The 27,823-nt window shown below is 48.1% G+C and overlaps 1 protein-coding gene across 5 annotated transcripts in view; it reads left to right on the top strand.

Moving 5' to 3' along the window:
- Window positions 1-27,823, top strand: part of CENPE (centromere protein E) — a 1,295,748-nt gene that overhangs the window by 962,977 nt on the left and 304,948 nt on the right. For 4 of the 5 annotated variants that reach the window (XM_069241483.1, XM_069241500.1, XM_069241518.1 and 1 more), the window contains 2 exons: window positions 5,784-6,089; window positions 27,442-27,747. In XM_069241483.1, coding sequence (XP_069097584.1) covers window positions 5,784-6,089; window positions 27,442-27,747 — 612 coding nt within the window. The remainder of the gene's footprint in view (window positions 1-5,783; window positions 6,090-27,441; window positions 27,748-27,823) is intronic. The other variant, XM_069241509.1, reaches the window with a different exon arrangement.

The raw sequence follows: 27,823 nt of genomic DNA on the forward strand, positions 1-27,823 counted from the left end.
TACTGTTTGTACTATACTGTGTCTAATTACTTATTTTGGTGATTAGTGTATATATTCTGTATAATACTTACCTCCAGAAGGAGTATTGCCTCTAAGATATTTTTGGTACTCTGTCACCCAAATAAACTACCTTTATTTTTGGTAACACTGAGTATTGTCTTTACTTGTTTATAAGTACTGTGTAACTATAAGGGGTATTGCAGGAGCTTTGCATGTCTCCTAGGTCAGCCTAAGCTGCTCTGCTATAGCTACCTATATCAGCCTAAGCTGCTAGAACACTACTACATTTCACTAATAAGGGATAAATGGACCTGGTGTAAGTAACCACGGTACCTACTATAAACCAGGCCAGCCTCCTACAATGCCAACAAGCCTTGGCAACTGCACAACACCCTGTGTATGGGAAGGCAAGCTCTTATCTCCACCAAAGTTGGATAGTGGGACATCAGGCCCTTGGGGACCACTTCAGTCCACCACCCGTGATACATAATCCACCCACGCAGCTCCTCAGGCAGAGGGGATCCACTCGTCATTGCTGTAGGTGCCTGCTGAAGCAGGTGAGTGACTTCTTCACCCCAAGGGAGATTCCTTCACTCTTCTGGTGCAGGCTGAACACAGGCTGTCCTCTCAGGATGCCTGGCCTGGAAACAGTTGCTGACAGGAGTTGTTACAGAAGTCATCTTTGCTTCTTTGTTGCAGTTTGTAGAATTCCTGGAGGGTCCAGATGCGGTTTCATCAGTGAGAAGTTGAAGTGGAGGATGCAGAGGATTCATGCTGGGGTAAATAGCCCTGAAAGGGGGATTGGTCACCTAAACAGGTAAGCACCTATCAGGGGAGGGCTGTGACGTCACTGCAGGCCCAGGCCATGCAGATGCTCCCGGAGTTCCCAGCTAACTTGGAATCCAAAATGGAAAAACCCAGGAACCCTCTGGAGGAGCTCTGAGCACCACCCCTGTGGTGGTGATGGACAGGGGAGTGGTCAGTCCCCTTTCCTTTGTCCAGTTTCGCGCCAGAGCAAGGACTGGGGGTGGAGGGGTCCCTGAACCAGTGTAGACTGGATTATTCAAGGAAGGCACCAAATGTGACCTTCAAAGCTTTTCCAGTGGCTTGTGGAGGCTACCCCTCCCTAGCCTGTAATACCCATTTCAAAAGGGGGAGAGAGTAACACCCCTCTCCCAAAGGAAATCCTTTCTTCTGCCTTGGTGAGCTCGAGCTTTTCAAGCAACAGGAGGGCAGAAATCTGTCTGTGGGCTGGCAGCAGCTGGGGCTGCCTGGAAAACCTTAGAAGACTGAAATGGCACTATTGGGGGCCCTCTAAGGATCCCGCAGAGTGCACGGAATCATACAACCAATGCTTGCAAAAGCATTGGGGTATGATTCCAACATGTTTGATACCAAATATGCCTATGTTCGGAGTTACCATTATTTTGCTGGGCCCAGGTAGTGACCTATGTCCAGTACATGTGAGATGGCGTACCCACACGCAAGAAGTCTGAAAAAATCATCCTGAAGGTTGTAGTGGCACCTCTGCTAGTGCAGGGGTGCCCTCACTCACAGGTACTCTGCACCCTGCCCTCAGGGCTGGAGGGCCCGCTACAGGGGTGACTTACAAGTGACCTGGTGCAGTGTAAATGGCAGTGAAAGGGTGCATGCAGCATTTCACGCAGGCTGCAATGGCAGTCCTATTGAAGCCTTTGCATTGGCTCCCTATGAGTGGCAAAAGATATGCTGCAGCCCATGATCCACTGGAACCTCAATGCCCTGGGTACCTAGGTACCAAATACTAGGGATTTTTAAGGGGCACCAGTATGCCAATTGTGGGTGAAATACTGGGTTACCAGTATGCACAAAAACAAATTTAAGGGAGAAAGATTAAGTACTGGGTTGTGATTAGCAAGATCCCAGTAGACACAGTTCAATACACTGACAAGCCGGCCAAAAGTGAGGGTAGCCAAGCTAGAAAGAGGCTTCTTTCCTACAGTGTTCAAGGCATTTCGACCTAAACTCAGTCAGACTCAGTAGGTAGGCTTCCTTTGCCACAAGGCTTCTGTAGGAAAATGCCTCTGATGGCATGGTTACCCCGTAACATTTTGTCTTTTGTTGATGCTAGTTATGATTGAAAGTGTGTTGGGACCCTGCTAACCAGGCTCCAGCACCAGTGTTCTTTCCCTAAACTGTACCTTTGTCTCCACAATTGGCACAGCCCTGACACACAGATAAGTCTCATGTAAATGGTACCCCTGGTACCAAGGGCCCTGTGGCCAGGGAAGGTCTCTAAGGGCTGCACCATATATTATGCCACCCTGGGGACCCCTCACTCAGCACATGCACACTGCCTCACAGCTTGTGTGTGCTGGTGGAGAGAAACTGAATAAGTCGACATGGCACTCCCCTCGGAGTGCCATGCCAACCTCACACTGCCTGTGGCATAGGTAAGTCACCCCTCTAGCAGGTCTTACAGCCTTAAGGCAGGGTGCACTATACCACAGGTGATGGCATAGTTGCATGAGCACTATGCCCCTACAGTGTCTAAGCCAAACCTTAGACATTGTAAGTGCATGGTAGCCATAAAGAGTATATGGTCTGGCAGTTTGTCAAACACAAACTCCACAGTTCCATAATGGCTACACTGAATTCTGGGAAGTTTGGTATCAAACTTCACAGCACAATAAATCCACACTGATGCCAGTGTGGGATTTATTGAGAAATACACACGGAGGGCATCTTAGAGATGCCCCCTGTATACCAGTCCAACTACTAGTGTTAGGCTGACCAGTTTCTGCCAGCCTGCCACATCCAGCAGGGTTTCTGGCCACATGGGGAGAGTGCCTTCATGCACTCTGTGGCCTTGAACAAATCCTGCACTGGGTGGAGGTGCTTCACACCTCCCCCTGCAGGAACTGTAACACCTGGAGTTGAGAATCAAAGGCTCAAGCCTGGTGTTACAGTGCCCCAGGGCACTCCAGCTAATGGAGATGCCCGCCCCTCCGGACACAGCTCCCACTTTTGGCGGCAAGTCCGGAGGAGACAACAAGGAGGAGTCACGTACCAGTCAGGACAGCCCCTAAGGTGCCCTGAGCTGAGGTGACCCCTGCCTTTAGAAATCTTCCATCTTGAGTTTGGAGATTCCCCCAATAAGAATAGGGATGTGCCCCTCTCCCCTCAGGGAGGCACAAAGAAGGTGTAGCCACCCTCAAGGACAGTAGTCATTGGCTACTGCCCCCCAGACCCAAACACCCCCCTAAATTTAGTATTTAGGGGCGACCCCGAACCTAAGAAATCAGATTCCTGCAACCTGAAACAAGGAGGACTACTGACCTGAAAGCCCTGCAGAGACGACGGTGACGACAACTGACTTGGCCCCAGCCCTACCGACCTGTCTCCAGACTCCGAGAACCTGCACGACGACGCATCCAGCGGGACCAGCGACCTCTGATGACTCAGAGGACTGACCTGCACCTAAAGGACCAAGAAACTCCCAAGGACAGCGGCTCTGTCCAAAACTACTACTAAGAAACCATCTTTAAAGAAGACTCCAGCCTCACTCAGGATGCGTGAGTCTTCACACACTGCACCCGACTCCCCTGGCTTGTGTCCAGAAGAACCAACACCGCAGAGAGGACACCCAGGCGACTCCAACGACGTGGACACCCTGAGTAAACCTCCGTGGCCCTCCACAGCGACGCGTGCAGAGAGGATCCAGAGGCTCACCCTGACTGCGACTGCCCAGTAACAAAGGAACCCGACGCCTGGAAGAAGCACTGCACTCGCAGCCCCAGGACCGAGAGGAACCAACCACCGGTGCAGAAGTGACCAGCAGGAGGCCCTCATCCTAGCCCAGTTGGTGGTTGGCCCGAGAAGCCCCCCTGTGCCCTACCTACAGCGCCAGAGTGACCCCAGGGGTCCCTCCATTGATTTCAATACAAAACCCGACGCCTTGTTCCCACACTGCACCCAGCCACCCCTGTGCTGCTGAGGGTGTATTTTGTGTGCCTGTTGAGCACATAGATTCTAACAAAACGACAAAGACAATTCATCCAATTAAATAAATCAGTTACAGCAGTGTAGTGCTCCTATGTATTTCAAAAATCTGTACAACAACGGCTAGCTTTAATTGTTGGTTCTTTCCACTGTGTTCTGAGTAAATGCCAGGGTACAGCAAATACATTGTTGGTTCGATCCTTCTTAATCCTGTTTCCTAAACACATAAAAATGGGTCTTCTTCAGGCCTAAAAACATGTGCAGCCTGGAGTCATATTAAGTCAAATGTATTGGTCCCATGTGTTAATCCTGGATCTAAAGGCACAAATAATGTGCTGTATAGTTAAAGAAAAGCCCCTCCTCGTTCAGACAGGGCTACATGCAGATAGTCCAACTAGTGGGCCTCAAAGGTTATCACAATGACAGTGTGGCCTGATCCTACTCCTTAAACGTTGGGCGAGAGAATGGTGCTCTCCAGCAGCCGCACCAGATGTGGAGCAGCTTGTGAGCCCAAAAGGACTCCGCGAGGACAGCAAACGGCTTGTCTTAAAAATGTCTTTGAAAGTTGAGTAAACCAAACGTTCTGTCTCCCTACTGTGCTCTAGGCGGGCTTGTTTCAGTTGTGAAGCTACAGGTAGAACTATATTTCAGCAAAAAATTACTTTTGTAACAATCTTACTGGAGGGTACTATGTTCTAAAGAATGGTGTTAAACCTCTTATATTAACTAGGTTCCAAACTAGCTTGTTGCACTTCACAATCCCTCCTTGAGCTGTCCTCTAAGCGCTTGGGAAAAATGGAGGAGGAATAGAAGTTGGTCTGCCGAGGTGATGCTTTATGATTCCAGTGATGTCACATATGTGCTACTTCCTGTGCAGAATTGAAGCCATTGCCACTGCCACTGCCGGAGAAGCAGAACTGTGACATACGTTTCTGTATCCAGCCTGGCGCCTGCTAGTATTCAGTAGATGAGGAATCGACTGGTAAATATAATATACAAGAAATTATCAAAAGTAAAGCACCCAGACTTAATTCCTCTTAGTAGGTTGAGACTCCTACAATTTGACCCCTCGCCAACTTAAAAGAAATTGTAGGCTTTTTCTGTATCTCTTAATCTTGTATAGAGTGTCAAATTGTGTCTGCTTTTATGTAAACACTGTGCAGAATGTCTTCTAAATCCCATGCAGTATGTTCACACTTACCTGGTCCTTCCATTTCACTCAACGCATTAACCATCATCCATGGTGCTGTTAAAAAGGGGGATGAATTTCTACTCGTAGGTGTATGGAGGACAAGCAGCTTTTCATGTCATACGAATATGCCCTAAAAGCTGCAGCAATCACATAACATATAATCCATAGGTGGATTTCTGCCTTCATACAGATCTGCAAAGAAGCTTCAAAACAAACTAACTGGGGAAATGAAATTGTCGTCAGCCTCATTCAGGTTGGACTGCGTTCTCAATGAGATGGTAATGTGACGGATGTAAGCAATGCAGGGATAGTCACATAACTCCTCTGCCAAGCTAACTGCCTGGCATTCAGAGCAGGTGCCATTTTTTGTGCTTTTTTCTTAAGTGTTTAAGACATTAAATAGTAGGTGTTTTAGTCAAAAGTTTGGCAGAAAGCCTTTCAAAAACAAGAAATGTAGAATTGCTCAATATCTGTATAGAAAATATTTACTGTTTACTGGTTCCTGTTAGAGTTTAATGGCTTTGGTTTCTTGGCACTTGGAGCTAATATATAGTAATTTGTGGTTTTCCTTACTGCATGACTAACTGTTGTATTAACAACCTTGTTCTAGTTATCATCTATGAAGGATGCAATGCTTCAAGAGACAAAAGAGAAAGAGCAGCTGTTTGCTGAGAGAGAAAAACTCATGCAGGAACACCAAAACCTAACAGCTTGTGTTCAACAACTTGAAGATCAGTTAAAGACTAGTGAATCTAGAATGGAAACATTAAGGGGGAAAAACAATTCAGAAGTTGCCAAACTTAAAGAGCAAATGATAATTGTAACTCAGGAAAAGGACGAACTGCATCTAATCAACGAGGCATTTTCTGCAGAAATTGATGAACTAAAAAATAAGATGCACAGCAATACAGACATGGTAAGACAATTGATTCTAAGCTGCATGTGCAATTAACTCCCTCCTTGGTACTTGTGACCACATGAGGTCTGGAATTTCCGGTAGCAAAAAGGAATTCCTATATGAGCTGAATGTTCAAACAAGTAGGCCACATATTTGTATCCATCTATGCGTTTCTGAAAATCATCCAGAGCTCTGTGACACAGTTGATGTGATTGAAGGATACCTAGATATAAAGGATGTAGGTAAGACAAAAGGGTAAGTATTTTCCTCTCAGTCTCTTATCAGAAGCATATAACGATTCATTTGATGCCAATATGTTTGCCCTCGATCTCAATATAGTTATAAGTATGTTGCTTTTTTGCTTAGAAGCCCCATTAGTAATAGCACATTAATGTCTTATCAGTTGTTGCTGTAAGACAACACTCCTTTCACAGTTAAAGATCTCAAATTTAAAGTGAAGGATGAACCCTGTGTAGAAAACTGGCTCTGTAAACTATACAATATCAAAGTAAGATTTAGTGTGCACAGAGTCCATTGGCTCCCCAGAGGCTTTACAAAGGCTAAAGCAGATAATACTAATGCTCTCTTTTGTGTTAGTTTGGTCGAGCAGTTAGGCTTATCAGAGGGTAGTGCAAAACATTTGTTGTACAATCTAATAGAGACTTCTAGTTTCAGATTCCTTACCTTAGAATTTCCACCAGGCGTCAGACTGGATCTGGAGATTTTTCTTCGAGCAATACCCTTGTGCGTCGGTAGGTGGCGTTGGTCAACTCCACGGGCATTGTTGGCGTCATAGTTGCTGTGATGATGTCGGGAGTAGTACATAGACAATGCATCAGGGCAGTAACGTCAGTTCTTTTCTTTCTGCGCCACGCGCTGATCTGGAGAGCTACCCTGTTCTCTTTTTGACCGATTTCAACCGTTTTGTCGAGTTTTCTAGTGAGCTTTTGGTGCGTCGAGGATGTCCCCGGAGACCGGTTTCAAGCTGTGCGAGGACTGTCACCGCAAGATATCGGTGATGGATCCGCATCAAGTTTGTGGTTTCTTTAGCACTACCACGGCCCAAAGTCATGCTCCGAGTGCCAGGCTATGCACCCGAAGGCCTTCAGGGAGCAGTCCCTCAGGCTCCTGGTGACCCTGCGCTCTTCTCCGCGTAGGTCCCAGTCTCGCTCAAGAGGAAGGTCTTGAGACCATTCAGGGAGCCATCACCACTAGTCATCCTCGAAGTATTCGGTTGCAGGTTTAGAAGTAGTAGTCAAAGCGGTCTCATCGCTCTTCCACTTCGCCCCGTCGCTCATCTGACGCTATGCGGGAGGAGCGTTGATGCTCAGAGCCTCCATCCTTGGTGCCTGCGTCTAGGTCCGCTCCGTGCTTCCCTGAGCTTCCAGGAACCAGAGCGACCCCTGCGCAACTTATGGAATTCTATGAGGCCTCATCTTTGGGGGGGACCTACCCCGATACGGTGTCTTCGGGCCAAAGGGATTCGGTTGAGGGGCCTTTGGGTTCCACCCTGTTGGCTTTGGCCACCAATGTCCCCTCTGGATCCGCTCGTACCATTGGGACGGTCACTGGTGCCGGGTCGATTGTTGAGGCTCCCAACGTCGATGGTGCCCACTGTCGACATCGACCTGATCCTTATCCCCGACGAGTCGGCGACGTCGGCCGACGCCGCCTTTGTCTTCTATGGGGCCTATTCACCGCAGGTTGGATTCAGACCCTTTTTTCTACGGGTTCGAATTCAGGGGAAGGATTGGAGGGGACCGATCTTTGGACTGGGCATAGGAACTGGGCAAGGCCAGTGGATTAGACACTTCTCCAGATGCTGGCATGCTGTCTTCCCCTACTCTGGCTACGGCGGAGGGAGTGGCTTATAGTATGGTGGTCAGTAGGGTGGCTGAGGTCCTTGGCCTTCAGCTTCCTACTGTAGAGGTCAAGCGCAACCTCCTGACGGAGGTGCATCAGCTAGGGGCTTCCACATCTGAGCCCCTTTTACCTTTCAATGAAGCCTTTAACGATGTCCTTTTGGGTACTTGGTCCAAACCCAACAAAGGTGCTCCTGTGAATAGAACTATTGCACGCCACCATCAGCCCACTCCGAACAACCCTAAATTCCTGTCCCAACTCCACACCCCTGAGTGTCTTGTCATCCATCCTTCCTCTTTTTCAGGCACATTCCCTTCCGCACCCCCAGATAGGGAATCAAAAAGGCTGGAACAATTTCGGAAGAAGTTTTCTTCTTCCTCCAGGCTTGCCCTGCAGTCTTTGAACACTGTATGCTTTTTGGGCCGCTATACCCACTCTTTGAGATACAGTTTCACAAGTCCTGCCGCAAATACCAGAGGAGGCCCGTGCTATCGTCTCCCAAGCTCTCAACGATGGGAGAGATGCAGCGAAGTTCACAACGATGTGGGCTGGACTCGACTGACTCTCTGGGCAGATAGGTTGTTACAACAGTGGCCTTGCGACGCCACGCCTGGCTGCTTACTTCAGGTTTTTCAAGGGATGTCCAACAGCCCCTCATGAACATGCCCTTTGATGGCTCCTGTGTCTTTGGAGACAAAGCGGACTCTGCCTTGGAGAGATCTAAATCTGGATTTGGGGAGCCAATTCCATGCATCCTTGGGGCTCCACCATGTACTGCCAAACCAGCTCTCTGAGGCTTGCACTGCAGCTACAGCTGCTGCCACCTCACAGACAGGGTTCTGCCCTCCTGGGGTCTGGCCAGCCCAGTCCCAGGAAGGCAGAACAAAGCATTTCCTCTGAGAGCAGGGTGTTACACCCTCTCCCTTTGGAAATAGGTGTTACAGACTGGGGAAGGGTAGCCTCCCCAGCCACTGGAAATGCTTTGAAGGGCACAGATGGCGCCCTCCTTGCATAAACCAGTCTACACCGGTTCAGGGACCCCCTTCTCCCTTGCTCTGGTGGGAATCTGGACAAAGGAAAGGGGAGTGACCACTCCCCTGTCCATCACCACCCCAGGGGTGGTACCCAGTGCTCCTCCAGACTTCAGCCATCCTGCTTTGCAAGGTGTGGGGGGCACTCTGGAGGCCTCTGAGTGGCCAGTACCAACAGGTAACGTCAGAGACCCCTCCTGATAGGTCCATACCTGATAAGGTAGCCAATCCCCCCCTCAGGGCTATTTAGGGTCTCTTCAGATTCTGCTTCCAAGTTTCCTTCAGGAATCCTCTGCAACAACTTCAGACTCTTCTGACCTCGGAACCAAAGCAGCCTGCTCCAAGAAACACTGTAACTGCAACAAAGTATCTACAAGAGACACTTTTCTTCCTCAACCTCAGCTCCAAGTCAGCAATTGCAACAGTTTCCTCGGTGTTCACGCTCTGGGGACTCCCTGTTTTCCTCCTGCATCAGAAGGACCGAAGATATCTCCAGTGGAGTGACGGAGTCACTCCCCTGCTCCAAGCAGACACCTTCCAAGATGATGACCGGTAACCTGGGACTCCTCTCACAGCGACGAGAGTGCTCCTAAGGACACAGAGGGTGGACATCATCGACATAGACTATCCTGAGGTCCTGCTGACGCAATTTGGAGGAGGTAAGACCTTGCCTTCCCTGAGATCATCGGTACCCTTGTATACTAAGTCTTCTTCACCTCCTGAGGCATCTGTGCACTCTCTGCAAAATTCCTTCGTGCACAGCCTGACCCAGGTCCCCAGCACTCCATCCTGCGACGCTCAACTCGTTGAGTTGTTCTTTGGCGGCGTGGGACCTTCTTTTGTTGTGCTGCATGTAGGAAGTTGGCTCTGTATGTACTATTTCAAAGTAAGAAATAGCATGCACAGAGTCCAACGGTTCCCCTTAGAGGTAAGATAGTGGCAAAAAGAGATAATTCTAATGCTCTATTTTGTGGTAGTGTGGTTGAGCAGTAGGCTTATCAGAGGGTAGTGTTAAGCATTTGTTGTACACACACAGGTAATAAATGAGGAACACACACCGACAATTCCAGGCCAATAGGTTTTTATATAGAAAAATATATTTTCTTAGTTTATTTTAAGAACCACAGGTTCACAATTTACAAACAATACTTTAAATGAAAGGCATTTCACTCAGGTATCTTAGGAACTTTAAATCATCACAATAGCATTTGCAGTTTTGGCAAAAATGGCAATAAGCTATTTTAAAAGTGTCAGAGTCACCAGATCCTCGGGGTCTGCGCACGTTCCAACATGTCCACCACTGAACAGCTCCAAGACTCTGATAGATAAATCACAGAGGCTAAGAGAGTTCAAGAGGGGAAGAGGGGATTAGGAAGGGAAACAGCTGGTATTGAGACCTATAGTAAGAAAAAGGTTAGAAAACACAATATGAAAATTATATCTCCTGAAATCAATACTAGACTATGATTCCCAGCATAGTCATTCTGAAAACATGAGCAATCTAAGAATTGAGTTTAAAATGACTAAGTTTCAAGATGGCCGGATACCTGTAAGGGAATCAAGATGGATTAAATGAAAACTTTCTTATTCAAGTACTTTCCTTTACATGAGAATCAGAAAAACGTTCTGACTAAATTTTAAACCAGTCATATAAATCCTTTTTTGAGAATGCATACTAGGACCATACAATATTGCATCTACACACTCTGATCTTCTGTGTACTCTTAAAATGTTTCAACACAAATTGTGCATATTGTAGATTTTTTATATATATATATATATATATATATATATATATATATATATATATATATATATATATATATATATATATATATATATATATATATATATATATATATATGTAGTAAACACCATAAAAGGATTGTGCACCATGAATAACACACTGTGGATTCAGGAAAAACAAATCACATAACTTGTCAACTCGAATATTACATGATAGATATCTTAGAATAGTGGCATACAATAAACAACATGAATTAAACTCGAGGAGAGAATCGTGCGTCTTGCCGATTCTAGTGTCACCATGTAAAAAGCCAAGAAATGGTACTACGCAATGAATATCAAAGTCAAATCATCATTAAACGAATTGTGCGTCTTGCCGATTCGTAAACCACAATGTAAATGCCAAGAAATAACAGCTCACAATGAATTACAAGATCAAAGTACAATGAAACGAATCGCGCGTCTTTTGCCTATTCTTAAGCCACCATGTAAATGTCAAGAAATGGTAGTGCGCAATGAACAACAAAGTTAAAACACCATAAAAACGAATCGCATGCCTTGCCGATTCTTAAGCCACCATGTAAATGTCAAGAAATGGTAGCGCGCAATGAATAACAAGATTAAATTATCATGAAACGAATCACGCGTCTTGCCGATTCGCAAGTCACCCTGCAAATGTCACAAACACTCAAGCGCATATTTCACACGTTCAAAGTACTCTGTCAAATCATAAAAGAATTAGGCCCAAGAACATGCGAGTTCTCGATAACGGCGTCGGGAGGCCAGCCCAACCACGTCTTACCGCCCAGAACAAGGATCTCCAAATGAAGAATGAAAGTCAGATGTCTGGAAGATCAAATAGGCCACCGGGACAGGAGCTCAGGAAGTAGCTGCTGCTCTGCACCGGGACCCCTGAATAGTGAGCACTTGGAGCTGGGCTGGCTCCTTTTTATAGTCTTGGCCCAGCCCACAACCACACCCAGGCATGTTGCAGGGAAAGTCTCTAGAAGGCCCTGGAAAGGGACCACACCCTAACACACTCTGAAAGCCTGCAGCAATACATTGCAAATTAACAGCATTTGTAAGCACATTAAAAATAAGTCTTCAGGATTGAACTCTTCAATGCAAAAGGTTAAACAACGACATATCAGCACAATGCATAAATTACGTTGTTTTGAGAGTGCTTGGTTTTTGCATTCTAGTCGGCAATAGAGCGCGCACTGCCCTGGTGTTGACAAAAAGTGGACACAGTGCAAAAATCAACAGTTCCTGGGGGAGGTAAGTATTTGTTAGTTTCCCAGGTAAGTACAACACTTACAGGGTTCAAAGTTGGGTCCAAGGTAGCCCACAGTTGGGGTTTCAAGGCAACACCAAAGTTACCACTCCAGCAGCTCAGGGCCGGTCAGGTGCAGAGGTCAAAGTGGTGCCCAAAACACATAGGCTTCAATGGAAATAGGGGTGCCCCGGTTCCAGTCTGCCAGCAGGTAAGTACCTGCGACTTCGGAGGGCAGACTAGGGGGGGTGGGGGTTTGTGGGGCAACGGGGGGGGGGGAACACAAGCAGGCACAGAAAGTACACCCTCAGCGGCACAGGGGCGGCCGTGTGCAGAGTGCAAACAGGCGTCGGGTTCACAATAGGATTCAATGGGGAGACCCAGGGGTCTCTTCAGCGATGCAGGCGGGGGGGGCTCCTCGGGGTAGCCACCACCTGGGCTAGGAAGAGGGCCGCCTTGGGGGTCACTGCTGCACTGGAGTTCGGATCCTTCAGGTCCTGGGGTCTGCGGGTGCAGTTTATTTCCCAGGCGTCGGATTCTTTGAAACAGGCAGTCGCGGTCAGGGGGAGCCTCTGGATTCCGTCTGCAGGTGTCACTGTGGGGGCTCGGGGGGGGTCAACTCTGGCTATTCACTGGCTCGCAGTCGCCGGAGAGTCCTCTCTGTAGAGTTAGTTTTCCGCAGGTCGAGCTGGGGGCGTCGAGTGCAGAGTGGAAAGTCTCACGCTTCTGGCGGGAAATACGTGGTCTTTAAAAGTTGCTTCTTAGTTGCAAAGTTGCAGTTTTGGTGAACAGGGCCGCTGTCCTCGGGAGCTTCTTTGTCCTTTTAGATGCAGGGTAGTCCTCTGAGGCTTCAGAGGTCGGTGGACCCTGGGGGATGCGTCGCTGTTGCAGTTTTTCTCGAAGTGGGGAGACAGGCCGGTAGGGCTGGGGCCAAAGCAGTTGGTGTTTCTGTCTTCTCTGCAGGGCTTCTGGTCAACATTCCTTCTTTGTCTTCGGGTTGCAGGAATCTATCTTCCTCGGTTCTGGGAGCCCCTAAATACTCAATTTAGGGGTGTGTTTAGCCAATGGCTACTAGCCCTGAGGGTGGCTACACCCTCTTTGTGCCTCCTCCCGGTGGGGAGGGGGTCGCATCCCTAATCCTATTGGGGGGAATCCTCCATCTGCAAGATGGAGGATTTCTAAAAGTCAGTCACCTCAACTCAGGACACTTTAGGGGTTGTCCTGACTGGCCAGTGACTCCGCCTTGTTTTTCTCAATATCTCCTCCAGCCTTGCCGCCAAAAGTGGGGGCAGTGGCCGGAGGGGGCGGGCATCTCCACTAGCTGGGATGCCCTGTGGCGCTGTAATAAAGGGGGTGAGCCTTTGAAGCTCACCGCCAGGTGTTACAGTTCCTGCAGAGGGAGGTGAGAAGCACCTCCACCCAGTACAGGCTTTGTTCCTGGCCACAGAGTGACAAAGGCACTCTCCCAATGTGGCCAGCAACATGTCTGGTGGGTGACAGGCTGGTAAAACTAGTCAGCCCACACTGGAAGTCGGGTATGTTTTCAGGGGGCATCTCTAAGATTTTGCTTAGACACTGTAGGGGCATAGTGCTCATGCACATATGCCCTCACCTGTGGTATAGTTCACCCTGCCTTAGGGCTGTAAGGCCTGCTAGAGGGGTGACTTACCTATGCCACAAGCAGTGTGAGGTTTGCATGGCACTCTGTGGGGAGTGCCATGTCGACTTATTCATTTTCTCCCCACCAGCACACACAAGCTGTGAGGCAGTGTGCATGTGCTGAGTGAGGGGTCCCCAGGGTGTCATAAGACATAAGGCATTTTCCTACAGTTGGTACGGAATTTACAATGTCTCTACCAGATATTTTGCTAACGAAGGTAAGTAACTTGTACATCTGATACAGACTTCTAGTTGTAGATTCCTTACCTTAGAAGACATACCCAAGCAATGTCATCCTCGGTGGTGGGCTGCGAACAAAGATCATACTAGTAAGACCTGCAGGACCGAACTATCAATGTAGCCGTCCCGACAGACCTGACTGTCCAGGCAGTAGTGTTTAGCAAACCTGCAGAGACGCCCCCATAGCTACCTGGCAGATATCCAGGAACTCCTCGTGCCAACGCAGTGGAAGCAGCAGTTGCCCTGGTGGAATGAGCACACAAGCCCTTAGGGGGTTGCTTCTTGGCCAAAGCGTACCACATATTGTTGCAAAGTACCACCCATCGAGAGATGGTACGTTTTTGCACCGCATTCCCTTTCTACGCACCCACATACCCAACAGTTGAACGTCCACCCGGAAATCTTTAATACAATTAAGATCCAATGCCAATGCTCTTTTTGGGTCCAGACGGTGGAGTCTCTCCTCCTCATGGTAAGGACCTGGGGGTGCATAGAAAGTAGGCAGGGTGATGGACTTGCCTACATGAAAAGGCATAACCACCTTTAGAAGGAAGGAAGCCTTAGTGCACAACACTACTTTGTCAGGGTGCACAAACAAGTATGGAGGCTTGGACGAAAGAGCCTGAATCTCAATCACCCTGCGAGCAGAGGTGATGGGAACAAGAAAGATAGTTCTGAAGGTGAGGAGTCATAAGGGACAATTGAGCATTGGCTCAAAGGGAGTAGACATTAAATAAGTAAGGACAAGATTGAAGTCCCACTGAGGCATGATAAAAGGAGTGGGAGGAAATAAATGGGTGAGACCTTTCAGGGATCTACTCACAATAGAAGATTTAAAGAGTGAGTGTAAGGAAATGCCTCCTTGGCATGGATACCCTCTGACTTTTTGCCTTTGCTGATGCCAAGTTATGATTTGAAAGTGTGCTGGGACCCTGCTAACCAGGCCCCAGCACCAGTGTTCTTTCCCTAAACTGTACCTTTGTCTCCACAATTGGCACAACCCTGGCACTCAGGTAAGTCCCTTGTAACTGGTACCCCTGGTACCAAGGGCCCTGATGCCAGGGAAGGTCCCTAAGGGCTGCAGCATGTATTATCCGACTCTGGGGACCCCTCACTCATTACCTGCACACTGCCTCACAGCTTGTGTGTGCTAGTGGGGAGAAAAAGACTGTCAACATGGCACTCCTCTCAGGGTGGATGCCATGCCCACAGCCCACTGCCTGTGGCATAGGTAAGTCACCCCTCTAGCAGACCTTCCAAACCTAATGCAGGGTGCACTATACCACAGGTGAGGGCATACCTGCATGAGCACTATACTTCTACAGTGTCTAAGCCAATTCTTAGACATTACAAGTGCAGGGTAGCCATAAAGAGTATATGGTCAGGGAGTTTGTCAACCACGAACTCCACAATTCCATAATGGCTACACTTAATACTGGGAAGTTTGATATCAAACTTCTCAGCACAATAAATCCACACTGATGCCAGTGTGGGATGTATTGAGAAATGCACACAAGAGGGCATCTTAGAGATGACCCTGAATACCAATCCGACTCCTAGTTCTAATCTGACCAGTTTCTGCCAGCCTGCCACGTCCAGACTGGTTTCTGGCCACATGGGGCGAGTGCCTTTGTGCACTCTGTGAACAGGAACCAAGCCTGTCCTGGGGGGAGGTGCTTCACACCTCCCCCTGCAGGAACTGTAACACCTGGCAGTGAGCCTTAATGGCTCAAGCCTGGTGTTACAGCACCCCAGGGCACTCCAGCTAGTGGAGATGCCTGCCCCCCTGGACACAGTCCCCACTTTTGGAAGCAAGTCTGGATGAGTTAATGAGAAAAACAAGGAGTCACCACCCTCCAGCCAAGACAGCCCCTAATGTGTCCTGAGCTGAGGTAACCCCTTCCTTAGAAAATCCTCCATCTTGCTTTGGAGGATTTAGCCCAATAGGAGTAGGGATGTGCCCCCTCCCCAAAGAGAGGAGGCACAAGGAGTGTGTAGCCACCTTCAAGGACAGTAGCCATTGGCTACTGCCTTCCAGCCCTAAACACCCCCCCAAATCTGGCATTTAGGGACGACCCTGAACCCAGTAAATCAGATTGCTGACGACCTAACAAGGACTGCTGACCCGAAAGCCCCGCAGAGAAGGAGACGACAACTGCTTTGGCCCCTGCCCTACTGGCCTGTCTCCAGACTCCAAGAACCTGCAACAGCGACACATCCAGCGGGCCCAGCGACCTCTGCCGAATCAGAGGACTGCCCTGCAACCCAAAGGACAGAGAAACACCCGTGGACAGCGGCTCTGTCCAAAACAACCAAGAAGAAGCCATCTTTAAGGGGACTCCCACCTCACTCCTGAAGCATGAGTCCCCAACACTGTGCACTTGACGCCCCCGGCCTGTGTCCAGAGAAACCAAAACTGCAGCAATGACCTCCAGACTCCCCCCACGGCATGTCCACCCTGAGACGACCTCCCTGCACCTCCAAGGCGACGCCTGCAGTGAGAATCCAGAGAATCCCCCTGACCGCGACTGCCTGGTAACAATGAACCCGAGCCTGGACGAAGGACTGCACCTGCAGCCCCCAGGCCTTAGAGGAACCAAGAACCAGTGCAGGAGTGATCAGCAGGCGGCCCTCATCTTTGCCCATTCGGTGGCTGGCCCGAGAAGCCCTCCTGTGCCCTGCATGCATCGCCAGAGTGACCCTCGGGTCCCTCCATTGATTTCAGTCACAGGCCTGACGCTTTGTTTGCACACTGCATCTGGCCGCCCCTGTGCCACTGAAGGTGTATTTTGTGTGCCACTCATCCTCCCCACTTGTGAACTGATTTCTAGGGACAAGGATTCCCCCTTCAGGTCCTTAGCTCTGGCTCACCAATCTGTGTTCTTAGCTGCTCTGCGCTTTGGCGTGGAATGTGGTTGAAAGAAACTGACGTTATTGCGCTGAGGCGGAGTCTTTGTACTACTCCAGATGTCATTACGGTGACTACGACATCAATGACGCCTGCGAAGTCGACCAACGCCACCTAATGACGTGCAAATTGCTCAAAGGGTATTGCGCGAAGAAAAATCTCCGGGTCCAGTCGGACGCCTTGGGAAAATTCTAAGGTAAGGAATCTGCAACTTGAATATGTCTCTACCAGATATTTCATTATCAAAGGTAAGTAACTTGTACTTCTAGACACTGATTACATTTCACTAATAAGGGATAACTGGACCTGGTATAAGGTGCAAGTACCTTTGCTGCCACTACAAACCAGGCCATCCTCCTACAGACTGATGCTGTGTTAGCTCTCTGCATCCGGCCGTCCCTGTGCCTCTGAGGGTGTAAGTTTGTTGCTGCCTTGTGGCCCACCTTGTACTTAGCTCAACCACAGAAGATCGGCCCCTGACTCCGCTTTACTCATCTGTGAGCACATCTTCGTCCTCCCACAGTCTCTGTTGGTTTAGATTGGTCACCAAATTTGTCCTCTGCACCCAACTGCCCCGTTCCACTGTGGATACACTCTTGTTACAAATTTGAACCTTGCCTGGTGTTGACCTAAAACCTCGAAGACTGGATTTGTAAGTAGTGTGCTTACCTGCAAAACTGTATTTTAGTTTTTCCTCCCCTAGGTTAAAATTGCTTAACTGACAAATTGCACTGTTGGTTTTTTAAACTGCAAAGTATTTGTGCTTGTAAATCTAGTTACCTGATTACAAAATATATAAAAATAAATATTGAGGATCCACTGGACTCTGCACATTGTACTTAGTTTTGGTGCACGATATAGAGAGCCAGCTTCCTACAGTCTTGTTTTAAGGAGCGAGCACTGGCACTGAGGTCTAGTTAGCAGGCCTCAGGGCACTGTCATAGTCTAAAACCAGCATCCAGCAGTTCTACATGTGGCAACCAAATAGGGAGGACATCTGCAAAGAAGTCCAGATTCCTACACTGCTACTTTCTGATTTCCCAAAAAGAATTGTCTTTGCCCTATCCTACATCTGCGAACCATTGATATCTTCCTCAAAAGGAGAAGTTAAAAATGCTCACATTGGCTAGGGTCTTGTCTGCCCTGGACCCAGGAGGCTGGATGGTAGCGCTGGACTTGCAGGATGCCTATTTACACATTCCAGCTCTGCCTGCCCACAGACTTTACCTGTGGTTTGCAGTAGACCGCAAGCACTTTCAGTTCAGCGTACTCCCCTTTGGCCTTACCAATGCCCCTCGGGTGTTCACCAAGGTTATGTCGGTGGTTGCAGTTCATCTGCAGAGGTGAGAGGTTTCTGCCTTCCCCCATCTCGACGACTGACTGTCAAAGGCAGGCTCTCGCCCCAGGTGGTCGTCTCCCACCTCCAGACTACGACAAACCTCCTGCATTCACTGGGGTACACTATCAATGTGTCGGTCACACCTGACTCCCTCTCAGATGCTCCCTTTCAACTGAGCTGTTCTGGGCACAACATAGTTCTGGGCTTAGCCTTCCGAGCAGCGAGCCCAGGATATTCAGGCTAAGATAACTATGATTCAGGCTCTGTCTTCTGGTGAGAATGACTATGATGCTGCTGAACCTCATGGTCTCCTGAATCCTGCTAGTGACACATGCCAGATGGCATATGCAGCCTCTGTAGTGGGAACCTGAAGCTCCAGTGGGCTCAGCATCAGGGGAATCTCTTTAGCATGGTCCAGATCATCCTCCACCAAGATGATATACGTCTGCTGATGGGGGAGGAGGGTGGAAATGTAATATATTGTGCAGAAAAATCTATCAACCCGCTTTCTGCCTCTCTCGGTTATGTTTTTTCTTTTCTTACCCTTTTGGTAGTCTGAAGGTTACCTTTCTGCTTTGTCAACCTTCTTTTGGCTGCCTGACCAACCCTTTTTATGGGCGTGCACAAAGCACGCCATCCATTCTGTTATCTCTCTTTGGGCTTTAAACCACGCCCATGCCACGTCAGTCACTTACATTGGTTTGTGGGCTTGCCTTTTAAAATCCGCTCTTTCATTTGTGAAAGGTATGCATACGACATGCCTTTTCCAGTGTTTAGCCCACCTACACAGCACTGGTAAAGTACTAAAAACATACGAGGCTCGATGTTTTCGGCCTGGGGTCCAGACTACTTTATTTGTTTATTTTCCACGCAGTGCAATTGCGCTGCTTGTTTTTTTTTTTTTTGCTTTACAACGCTAATAGCTCTAACTCGGACAGATGCAAGACCCGTTGCATTGAAAATGCTTGTTATTAAAGTCTCCTGTTGTAAATGGATTCCTTATAGGACATGTACATATGTTTTGCACTTCTCCTTTTATGATGCCTAAGTGTGCCTTAGTTTGTTTCTTACTTTATAGGTTAAGCATAGCAACGCTAAAGCACTCCTTTTCCGACGTGTTGGTATCTTTGTGGGCTTTTAACCATGCCCACCTTGTGCCCATCACCATCACTTGTTCATGGGCCTGCCTTTCAAAAATCCTTTATCATTGGTAAATGCTTTAAGTTTGTCCCTCCTTGGGGCAGTTTTGTTACCACCATTCGCACAGTCCCGGTCACATGGATAATTGCACAATTGCTGATATGTTTGAGTGCGATCAAACTTCTTTTGTGTCTTCCCATTGCGCTCATGTTCATGACGGCCGCGGCACTTTGAATCGGCTCACCTATGTCCACTGTTTTTCAGTTTGTGGCAAGAAAGATCCAGTTAGGAATTTACAACGCTAATAGCTGTTATACCAGCCATCGCAAGACCCATTGCATTGCAAATGGTTGTTTAAGGTGTGCGCCTTTCGAGCCTCTACACAATTGTCCTCTGCAGCTGCTCAGGATCAAAATAGCATTTCTCGTAGCTGAGTCAGTTGCAGGCTTTGTCATCCAAGCCTCCCTCCTTGTCTATTTCTCCAGACAAACTGGTGCTTCGCACTAGGGCCTTTTTCCTCCTGAAAGTGGTGACACTAATTCATGTGGGGCAATCTGTCACTCTGCCCGCTTTTTTACGCACCTCCACTTCCTTTTAAAGAAGAGAGACTCCGCTGTCTGGACCCAAAAAGAGCATCATTCGTCCTTTGTCGCACAAAATTTTGGGGTGGACAACAAACTGTTTGTGGGGTATGTTGGTGCAAAGAAAGGTCAGACAGTGCAGAAACTAACCATGTCCCGATGGGTAGTTCTACTCATCAGAATCTGCTACACATTGGCCTAAAAGCAAGTCCCTGAGGGCTTGTTGGCTCATTGCACCAGGGCCAGAGCTGCGACCACTGCATTAGCAGTTGAAGTCCCAGCCCTGGACATCTGCCAGGCAGCAACATGGGCATCACTGCACATGTTTACAAAACACTTCTACTTGGGAAGTCAGGTCTGTCGTGAGAGATGTTTTGCCCGTTCAGTCCTGCAGCACTCCTTAGTTTGAATTTGTCCTCAGACCCATGTCCGGGGATGGTATTACTTGGGTATCTATTCAAAAGTAAGGAATCTGCGGTAACACGTCTCTATCAGATGAAAGATTACTTACCTACAGTTATGCCTTATCTGGTAGAGACAAAATCTAGCTGCAGATTCCTTATAGACCCACCCATCCTCCCCGCTCTGCAGACAGATTTCTAGGGTTAGGGATGATCCCTTTGAGTCCTAGTTTGGACACACCAGTGTCAGTGCTCTTCATGGATCCACGCTCCTGCATGTAATGTTGGGATAAATTAACTGTCAGAGCAAGGAGATAGCGCCTATATCGGTAGCGCAGATGTACCTTCTGGCGCTGACCAAGCCACTGCCGCGCCTAGCCCATTGATGCCACCTACCGGCACGCAAGGGGTACTGCTTGTGAAAAAATCTGGATCCAGTCTGACATTTGGGGAATTCAAAGGTAAGGAATCTGCGACTAGATATTGTCTCTACCAGATACGGCATTGCCAAAGGTAAATGACTTCTTCAGTGTGCAAGGGAAATGCCATCTCCCAAGACAACAGGATTCAAACACTGTAAGGACTCACCCAAAAAGTCTGTGACAGATCCTCTTGAGGTTTGCCTGTGGTGCCTGGGACAAGCCACAACTCTAAGGCTTACAATAACTGGACATCAATGAACCTGAAAGCCATACAAGACTGATAGGTGAAACTCTTTCTCCAAGCCCAGTAGGACTCCAACAAGACCACTTCAAATCAGAGTCAGTCCCAGTCCAGAAGTTGCAGGAGTCATTTCAGAGGCTTGTGCTCAAAGTCTTAGGGTAAGCTAAAGGAAACAAACCACAAAAATTCCAAGATGTGCTTAACTCCTTTCTGCTACTCACACACGCGTGAGAAGGTGCAATCTCGTAACCATGCTTCTCCATTGCACTCCCAGTCGATCAACGTCAGAGCCTATTCTGCAAATTTTCACAGCACAAACCAAGTTTACAGGTCTATTTTCGATAAATTGAAGAGTTGCACAAGGCAATGCTCTGGCTCTTTCGAGCCCTGCCTACGTACTCTAGTGCACCTTTGGGCTCCATGGAGCAGGGAGGCCCACCATCCAGAATACTGCCAGCAGGTTTGAGCCCACCATGGGACCATCCCGCTCCAGATCTGACCACTACCACCACTGAGATCCATGCTGATTCCTGGAACTTTGACTCCAATACTGACTCAACATAGACGGTGGAGGATGAGGTACCAATTTTACTCTCTCGCTGTGAGTCGGCGCCAGTTTGACTTTGTCCAAGGCACTGCCTGGCCTCGGTTGAGATGCCGCTACCGCCACCAGAGTTTTCACAAGGGAAAACACACACTTTGCATTAGCTTCTCTGCACCTTCTCGTATAATAATTATGACGTGTAAAGGAAGCTGGCCTGGTGTGTGGTGAGCACCTGTGGTGGTATCACTTTATTCCAGGTATCCCATTTAAGTGAAAGTGTAGGCAGTGTCTAGGAAACCAGGGCTCTCTAGAGGTAGCTTTGGATGAGCAGCCAAGACTTATCTAGGAGACATGCAAAGCTTATGCAATCCCGCTATAGTCACACAGCACTATAACACATGAAAGAACCACACAGTGTTAAAAAATAAAGGTACTTTATTATAGTAACCCAAATATTAGAATACTGAATAGGTAATCCCCCAAATGGAGGTAAGTAAACACACTATTATATAAATATTAGCAATCAGTAAAGAGCTTAGAAAGCAATAAACATTGGCAAACGTATAGGTAAATAGTAAGGGCCCCAGGGGAGGGTCAAACCATGTACTAAAAAAGTGGAATGTGAAAGGTAGTCCCCCACCCAAGGAAGTGGGATCAGTAGAAGGGAGCTGGATGAACTAGGAACCCCAAGAGGTGAGAACCAGGGTGACCCCCAGCGGCCAGGAGAGAAGAGGCAAGTACCTGGTTTTCTCCAAAACCAACAGGAGGACTTTATGCAAGACCCAGACAAGACTGGAAAAACCCAAAGGTGGATCCTGACAGAAGATGACCTTCAAAGGAAGGAAGGAGACCAAGTACAGTTTGTGATGGAGTGTCCAGTGGTGGCAGGAGCCACTACCCACCCTTCTGTAGATGCAGGACCAGCTTGCTGGTGGATGAAGAAAACCAGCAGTGCAGCACGGACTCGTCCCAGGAGTGATGCAGGTGGTATCCCACATTGGTGGTCTAGATGCAGTTACTCAGTGGTGTCTGAAAACCGCCACCAAGACTTGGCAAATGCAAGAGACTGAGAAGAAGTTTTGAAAGGCTGAAGAGGACCAGCAAGGTCCAGGGAACTCGACCCACGGAGGGTAGTCTGGGGTGACCCTCAGCAACTGGGAGAGTCACAAGAAGAGGAGGCAGCTCCCACAGGCAACCCTCTGGCAGTAGGCACAGCAGTTGGGGTGAGGCCCACTCAGCACACCAGAGAGGAATCCCACGTCGCTGGAGCAACAGGCAGGAGACTATGCTTTGCAGGAAGAGGTGCTCAGTGCCAGGGCTACACGGAGCCTGAAGATCCCTTGGAGGAGGAGCAAAGAAGCCTTGGTAGGTGCAAGAGTAGCTGTGCACAGGGGTACTGTTGTGTAAGGAGAAGCAAGGGCTTACTGTCTCCCAAGTTGGACAGCTGGCAGAGAGGACCAAGGTGACCACTCCAGACCACCACCTGTGATGCAGGATCTACGCAGTTCTGGGGGAGAGCAGATCCATGCCGCTAGTTGTAGTTGGTGCCTACAGATGCAGGGGAGTGACTCCTTCACTCAAGGGGAGACTCCTTCTAGCTTCTTGTGCAGGCTAATTACTCACTGCCCTCAGAGGATGCACAGCTCGGAAAATGTTGCAGTTGCTGGAAGGAGCCAGAGAAACAATGTTGCAGAGCGGAGTCATTGCAGATTGTCAGTTCCAGAGGATCCAGTTGCAGTCCCAGTGGCCAGAAGACGAAGTCAAAGATGCAGAGGAGTCCTGCTCGAATCTTGCATGTAGAATCTGAGGACCCACTCAAGAGGGAGATCCTAAAGAACCCAGGAAGGTGGATTGGTCACTTAGCAGGGTGACCACCTATCAGGAGGAGGCTGTGACATCACCTACCTGACCTGGCCACTCAGATCTTCCAGGGGCCTCTGCCCACCTTCGATTTAAGATGGCAGAATCAAGTGGCCACCTGGATGAACTCAGGGTACCACCCCTAGGGTGGTGATGGACAGGGGAGTGGTCACTCTCCTTTCCTTTGTCCAGTTTCTCACCACAGCAGGCACTGGGGGTCCCTGGGCTTGTGCAAACCAGTTTATGCAAGGAGGGCACCGAATGTGCCCTTCAAAGCATACTGGTGGCTTCAGGAGGCTACCCCTTCCAAAGCATGTAACACCTATTTTCAAGGAAGAGGATGTTACCTCCCTCTCCTACAGGGAATTCTTTGTTATGCCTTGCTCTGCCTGAGCTGGTCAAGCAGCAGGAGGGCAGAAACCTGTCTGAGGGGTGGCAGCAGCGTGGCCTGCTCAGAAAACCCCAGAAGACTGGTAGGAGCAATGCTGGGTGTCCTCTAAGGAGTCCCCAGAGTGCATGGAGTCATACAACCAATACTTGCAACAGTATTGGGATACGATTCAGACATGTTTGATGCCAAACATGCCCAGGTTTACAGTTACCATTATGTAGCTGGACACAGGTGCAGTGACCTATAGTGAAAGGGTGCACGCACCTTTTCACGCAGGCTGCAATGGCAGGTCTGCAGACACATTTTTCATAGGCTCCCATGGGTGGCACAATGCATGCTGCAGCCCATGGGAACCCCTGTTGCCACAGTGCCCCGGATACCTAACTTCAATATATTAGGGACTTTTACAGGGGCACCAGTATGCCAGTTGTGGGGGGTGTGCTAAGTCTTAGGCAACCAAATTCAGTGGGAAAGAACACAACCACTCGGGTCTTGGTTAGCAGGATCCCATTAAAAACATCATACTGACAGAAAGCAAAAAGTGGGGGTCACCATGCCAAAAAGAGTGTACTTTGCTACAACATGGATGATCAGATCAGCAAGCCATACCATTAAAAGAATTGGTACAACAAGTTGCACGAGAGTAGTCGCCTTGACCCCTCTCCTGAGTCATGGCTCCTCTCACCCCATGGTATGGCCACCAAGAAGTGCTTTTTAAGCTATGGTCATAAGTATTGCAGCCAAAGTACTTTACTTCCTGCTCCCCACCTGGGAGGTCAACAGCAATGTTCTTACGAAGGTCCTTCAGACTGACTAAACCAGACTGAGCCCCTCTTACCTTTTAATGAGGTCCTTACAGACATTTTGTTAGGCGCATGAGCCAAACCTTGCACAGGTCCTCCCCGATTGGTTAACTGCCAGATTGCATGACTCCAATATCCCACCCCATGTGACCCAGCATTTTTATATCTGCACTCCTCGCCTCTTAGTTTGCTAAAGCTGGCCACTGCAACCAAATCTTACCCCCGCCACATTCCCGCCAGTAGGGAGTCAAAACGAGTGGAGACAGTTAGAAAAAGGGCCTTTGTATCTACCAACTTAACTTCACGAACTGTAGATGCATGGTGCCTGAAAAGACTTGATTTCCAGGCCCCTTGGAGTGGCTCAAGTCCTTCTAGGTATTCTTGAAGATCTGTCTTGTCCTTGCCCCAGGCTATGTAGTACAGTTAAGATGCAGGCAAGTTCAGTTTGTTGTTGCTTGGACACTACGTTTTCCATTTAGCAGGCTACTTGCACCTGTGTTGCTTGGCTGTGGTCCATTGGTTTTTCAGGCGATGTGCAGTCCCTCATGGACATGCCATTTGAGATTCATCTGTTTGGTGGACAAGGCAGACTCAACTCTCGAGCAGTTCATGAAAAATGGAGCCACGCCATGCTACCTGGGTTTATCTGTCCCACCTTGCCAGCCACATCAGCCCTACCACTCCCTTCACAATTTCGGCAGAGGTGCCTCATAATACCAATCAATCAAGCCTCCACAGGGTGCCTTACATCAGACAGGTGGGTCCTGAAAATTGTTCAGTGGGGGATAGGCCCTACCTCTAATTTTCTTACTGCTTTGTCTTTCACCGTTTGACCAGCAACTGATGGAGGATCATATCTTCATTTTGTGACCCGAAGTGCAAATCATTTTGGCCAAAGGGGCTATTGAAAGGGTGCCCAAGCCTGAAGCAGGATGTGGTTCTTATTCCTGCTACCTTCTTGTGCCTAAAAAGGGTGGAGGACTTGGACCTATTTTAGGCCTGCGCCGCCTTATTGTCTTCCTCTGGAAGGATAAATTCAGAATGCTCTTACTGTCCAACGTTACGCCTGCCCTTGACCTTGGAGCCTGGATGGTGGCGCTGGACCTTCAGCATGCCTATTTTCATATGCCCATCTTACAGAGCCATTGACGACACCTGCAGTTTATGGTGGGGCAGGAGCATTTTCATTTCCCTGTGCTCCTCTTAGGTCTCTCCAGTGCCTTTCAGGTGTCCGAGAAAGTGATGGAAGAGGTGGCAGCACATCTTCAGAGGTCTGGGTTAATAGTCTTCCCCCTACCTCAACGACTGGCTGTTGAAGGTGGCCTCACCCCAGGCAGTCATGAACCACCTCCTCGCTATGGCAAACCTCCTGTCATCATTAGGGTTCACTATCAATGTGCCAAATTCACACCTACCACCTCAGCTACTCCTCTTCATGGGAGTCATGCTAGGCACTGTTCAGTTTCCAGCCTTTGTGAGTGAGTTTCAAGCTCTGTCTCAAAGCACTGTACAATATCTTCCCTCATAAGCTGGCTTGGTGGACAGGGGCTTCTTGCCTAAAATTGTGGTGCAGTTCCAGGTGAGAACATCACCTTACTAGCATTCTATGCTCTGCCTCACTCCTCTGAGGAGAGATTTCATCGCTTTAACCCCCAAGAGCTGTGAGCTTTTTCATAACTCGTACCAAAGAATAGAGAGTGATGGATGAATGTACTACGTATTGGCTAAAAAGCAGCCTCCATAAGGACAGCATGCTTATTCTACCAGGGCGAAACATGATATCACTGCTTTGCAGGTGGAGTCTTGGACATTTACCAGACGGCTATGTGAGCCTACCTCCATATGTTCACAAAGGACTATTGTCTGGACAGTCAAGCTTGTGGAGAGGGGCATTTTGCCTGCTCAGCCCTGCAGGACTTTCTCATTAGAGTCCATGTGCAGACCCACCTTCACATAGGTACTGCTTTGGTTTCTATTAAAAAGGTGCAGAATGTACAGCTAAAAGACTATCAGACAAGGTGGTTACCTTTGGTAATGCTTTTTCTGCTACTCTTTCTTGCTGTTTACTCATCGACCCTCCCCTCCTCACCGTTCTGTGGCTGTACTCTTTCCATTAATATTTGATGCGTAGATTTTTAAACCCTGTACCAGTTTGCTTTTGGGGCTCTGCTTCTGGGGGACAGATATTTGAAAGCAACTGATACCAGCATGGGGGAGTGAACCTGTACAGGCTCACCACATTTCCGGAGCAGAAAGGCATTTTTACAGAGCCACCTACTGGTGTTCAGAGATACTGCTAAAATGTTTCCATGTCAGCCTTGGAAATATTCAAAAGGTGAGGAATCTCAGCTAGTCTCTGCCAGAAAGAATGTTACAGAAAGTAATTTCTTTGGAATCCTCCACCATTGGGGATCCACCCATCAGAAAACTTAATTTCCTTCTTAAGAAAAACTGAAAACATCAATTTTTAACTTTGTTTTCTAATCGTCCCAAACCTCGGAACGCTCTGAGGGTTGAGATGTCTAACTTAGCGTGTCATGGAATCAACTCTGCTGCATTCGTATTAAGAATACATTTAGGCCCTGTGATCTAATGTTGGCCTGTACACAATATTTAAGGAAGGTTGATTGCAGGTAAGTAATACATCTCTGCTGCAAGAGTTGTATAGTTGGGGTTTAAAAGTTACAAAAGCATACTTAAAACAGCGTTTATGCAGTCACTACAAAAAGCCTTCCAAGACCCACATCAATCTTATGGGACACTTAAATGCTACTTAAGAACCGTCAACATTGTTTTCTTTTCAGTTGCTTCATGTTCCCTCATACAATATTTGGATTTAACTATACTTACTAGAGAGAATTATTTAACTTTAATTAAAATTCTTTTTTGTCATGGTTGTAATTTGTATTTTTCTAATATTCCGTTTAGTTAACAAAACTATTAGAAGATCTGAATCACATGGCACTTGAAAAAGAGCAGGTTATGAATAACAAAGAACAACTAGAGCAAGGATGGTTTTCAGAGAAGAAACGACTGGAAGAGAGATTAAAGGCTGGCGAGTCTGAATTGGAAAAAGTAGAAATGGAAAAATGTGCACTGACGAAAAAACTGCAGGAATATCAAGATCGTGCAGCAGATTTTATTCAAGAAAAGATTGAGCTAGAGCACACACAAGAAACCTCGAGAGCTGTGATAGCCCAGCTTAGTGAAGATGTTGAAAAGAACCTTAGACGGGTCAGTCATTGGTATATAGAAACCCAGCATTGTATTGCCACATGAAAGGACTGCTTTACATTGGGTAGTAATACAG

The sequence above is a fragment of the Pleurodeles waltl genome, chromosome 1_2 (genome assembly GCF_031143425.1).
Source record: "Pleurodeles waltl isolate 20211129_DDA chromosome 1_2, aPleWal1.hap1.20221129, whole genome shotgun sequence".
Taxonomy (NCBI): domain Eukaryota; kingdom Metazoa; phylum Chordata; class Amphibia; order Caudata; family Salamandridae; genus Pleurodeles; species Pleurodeles waltl.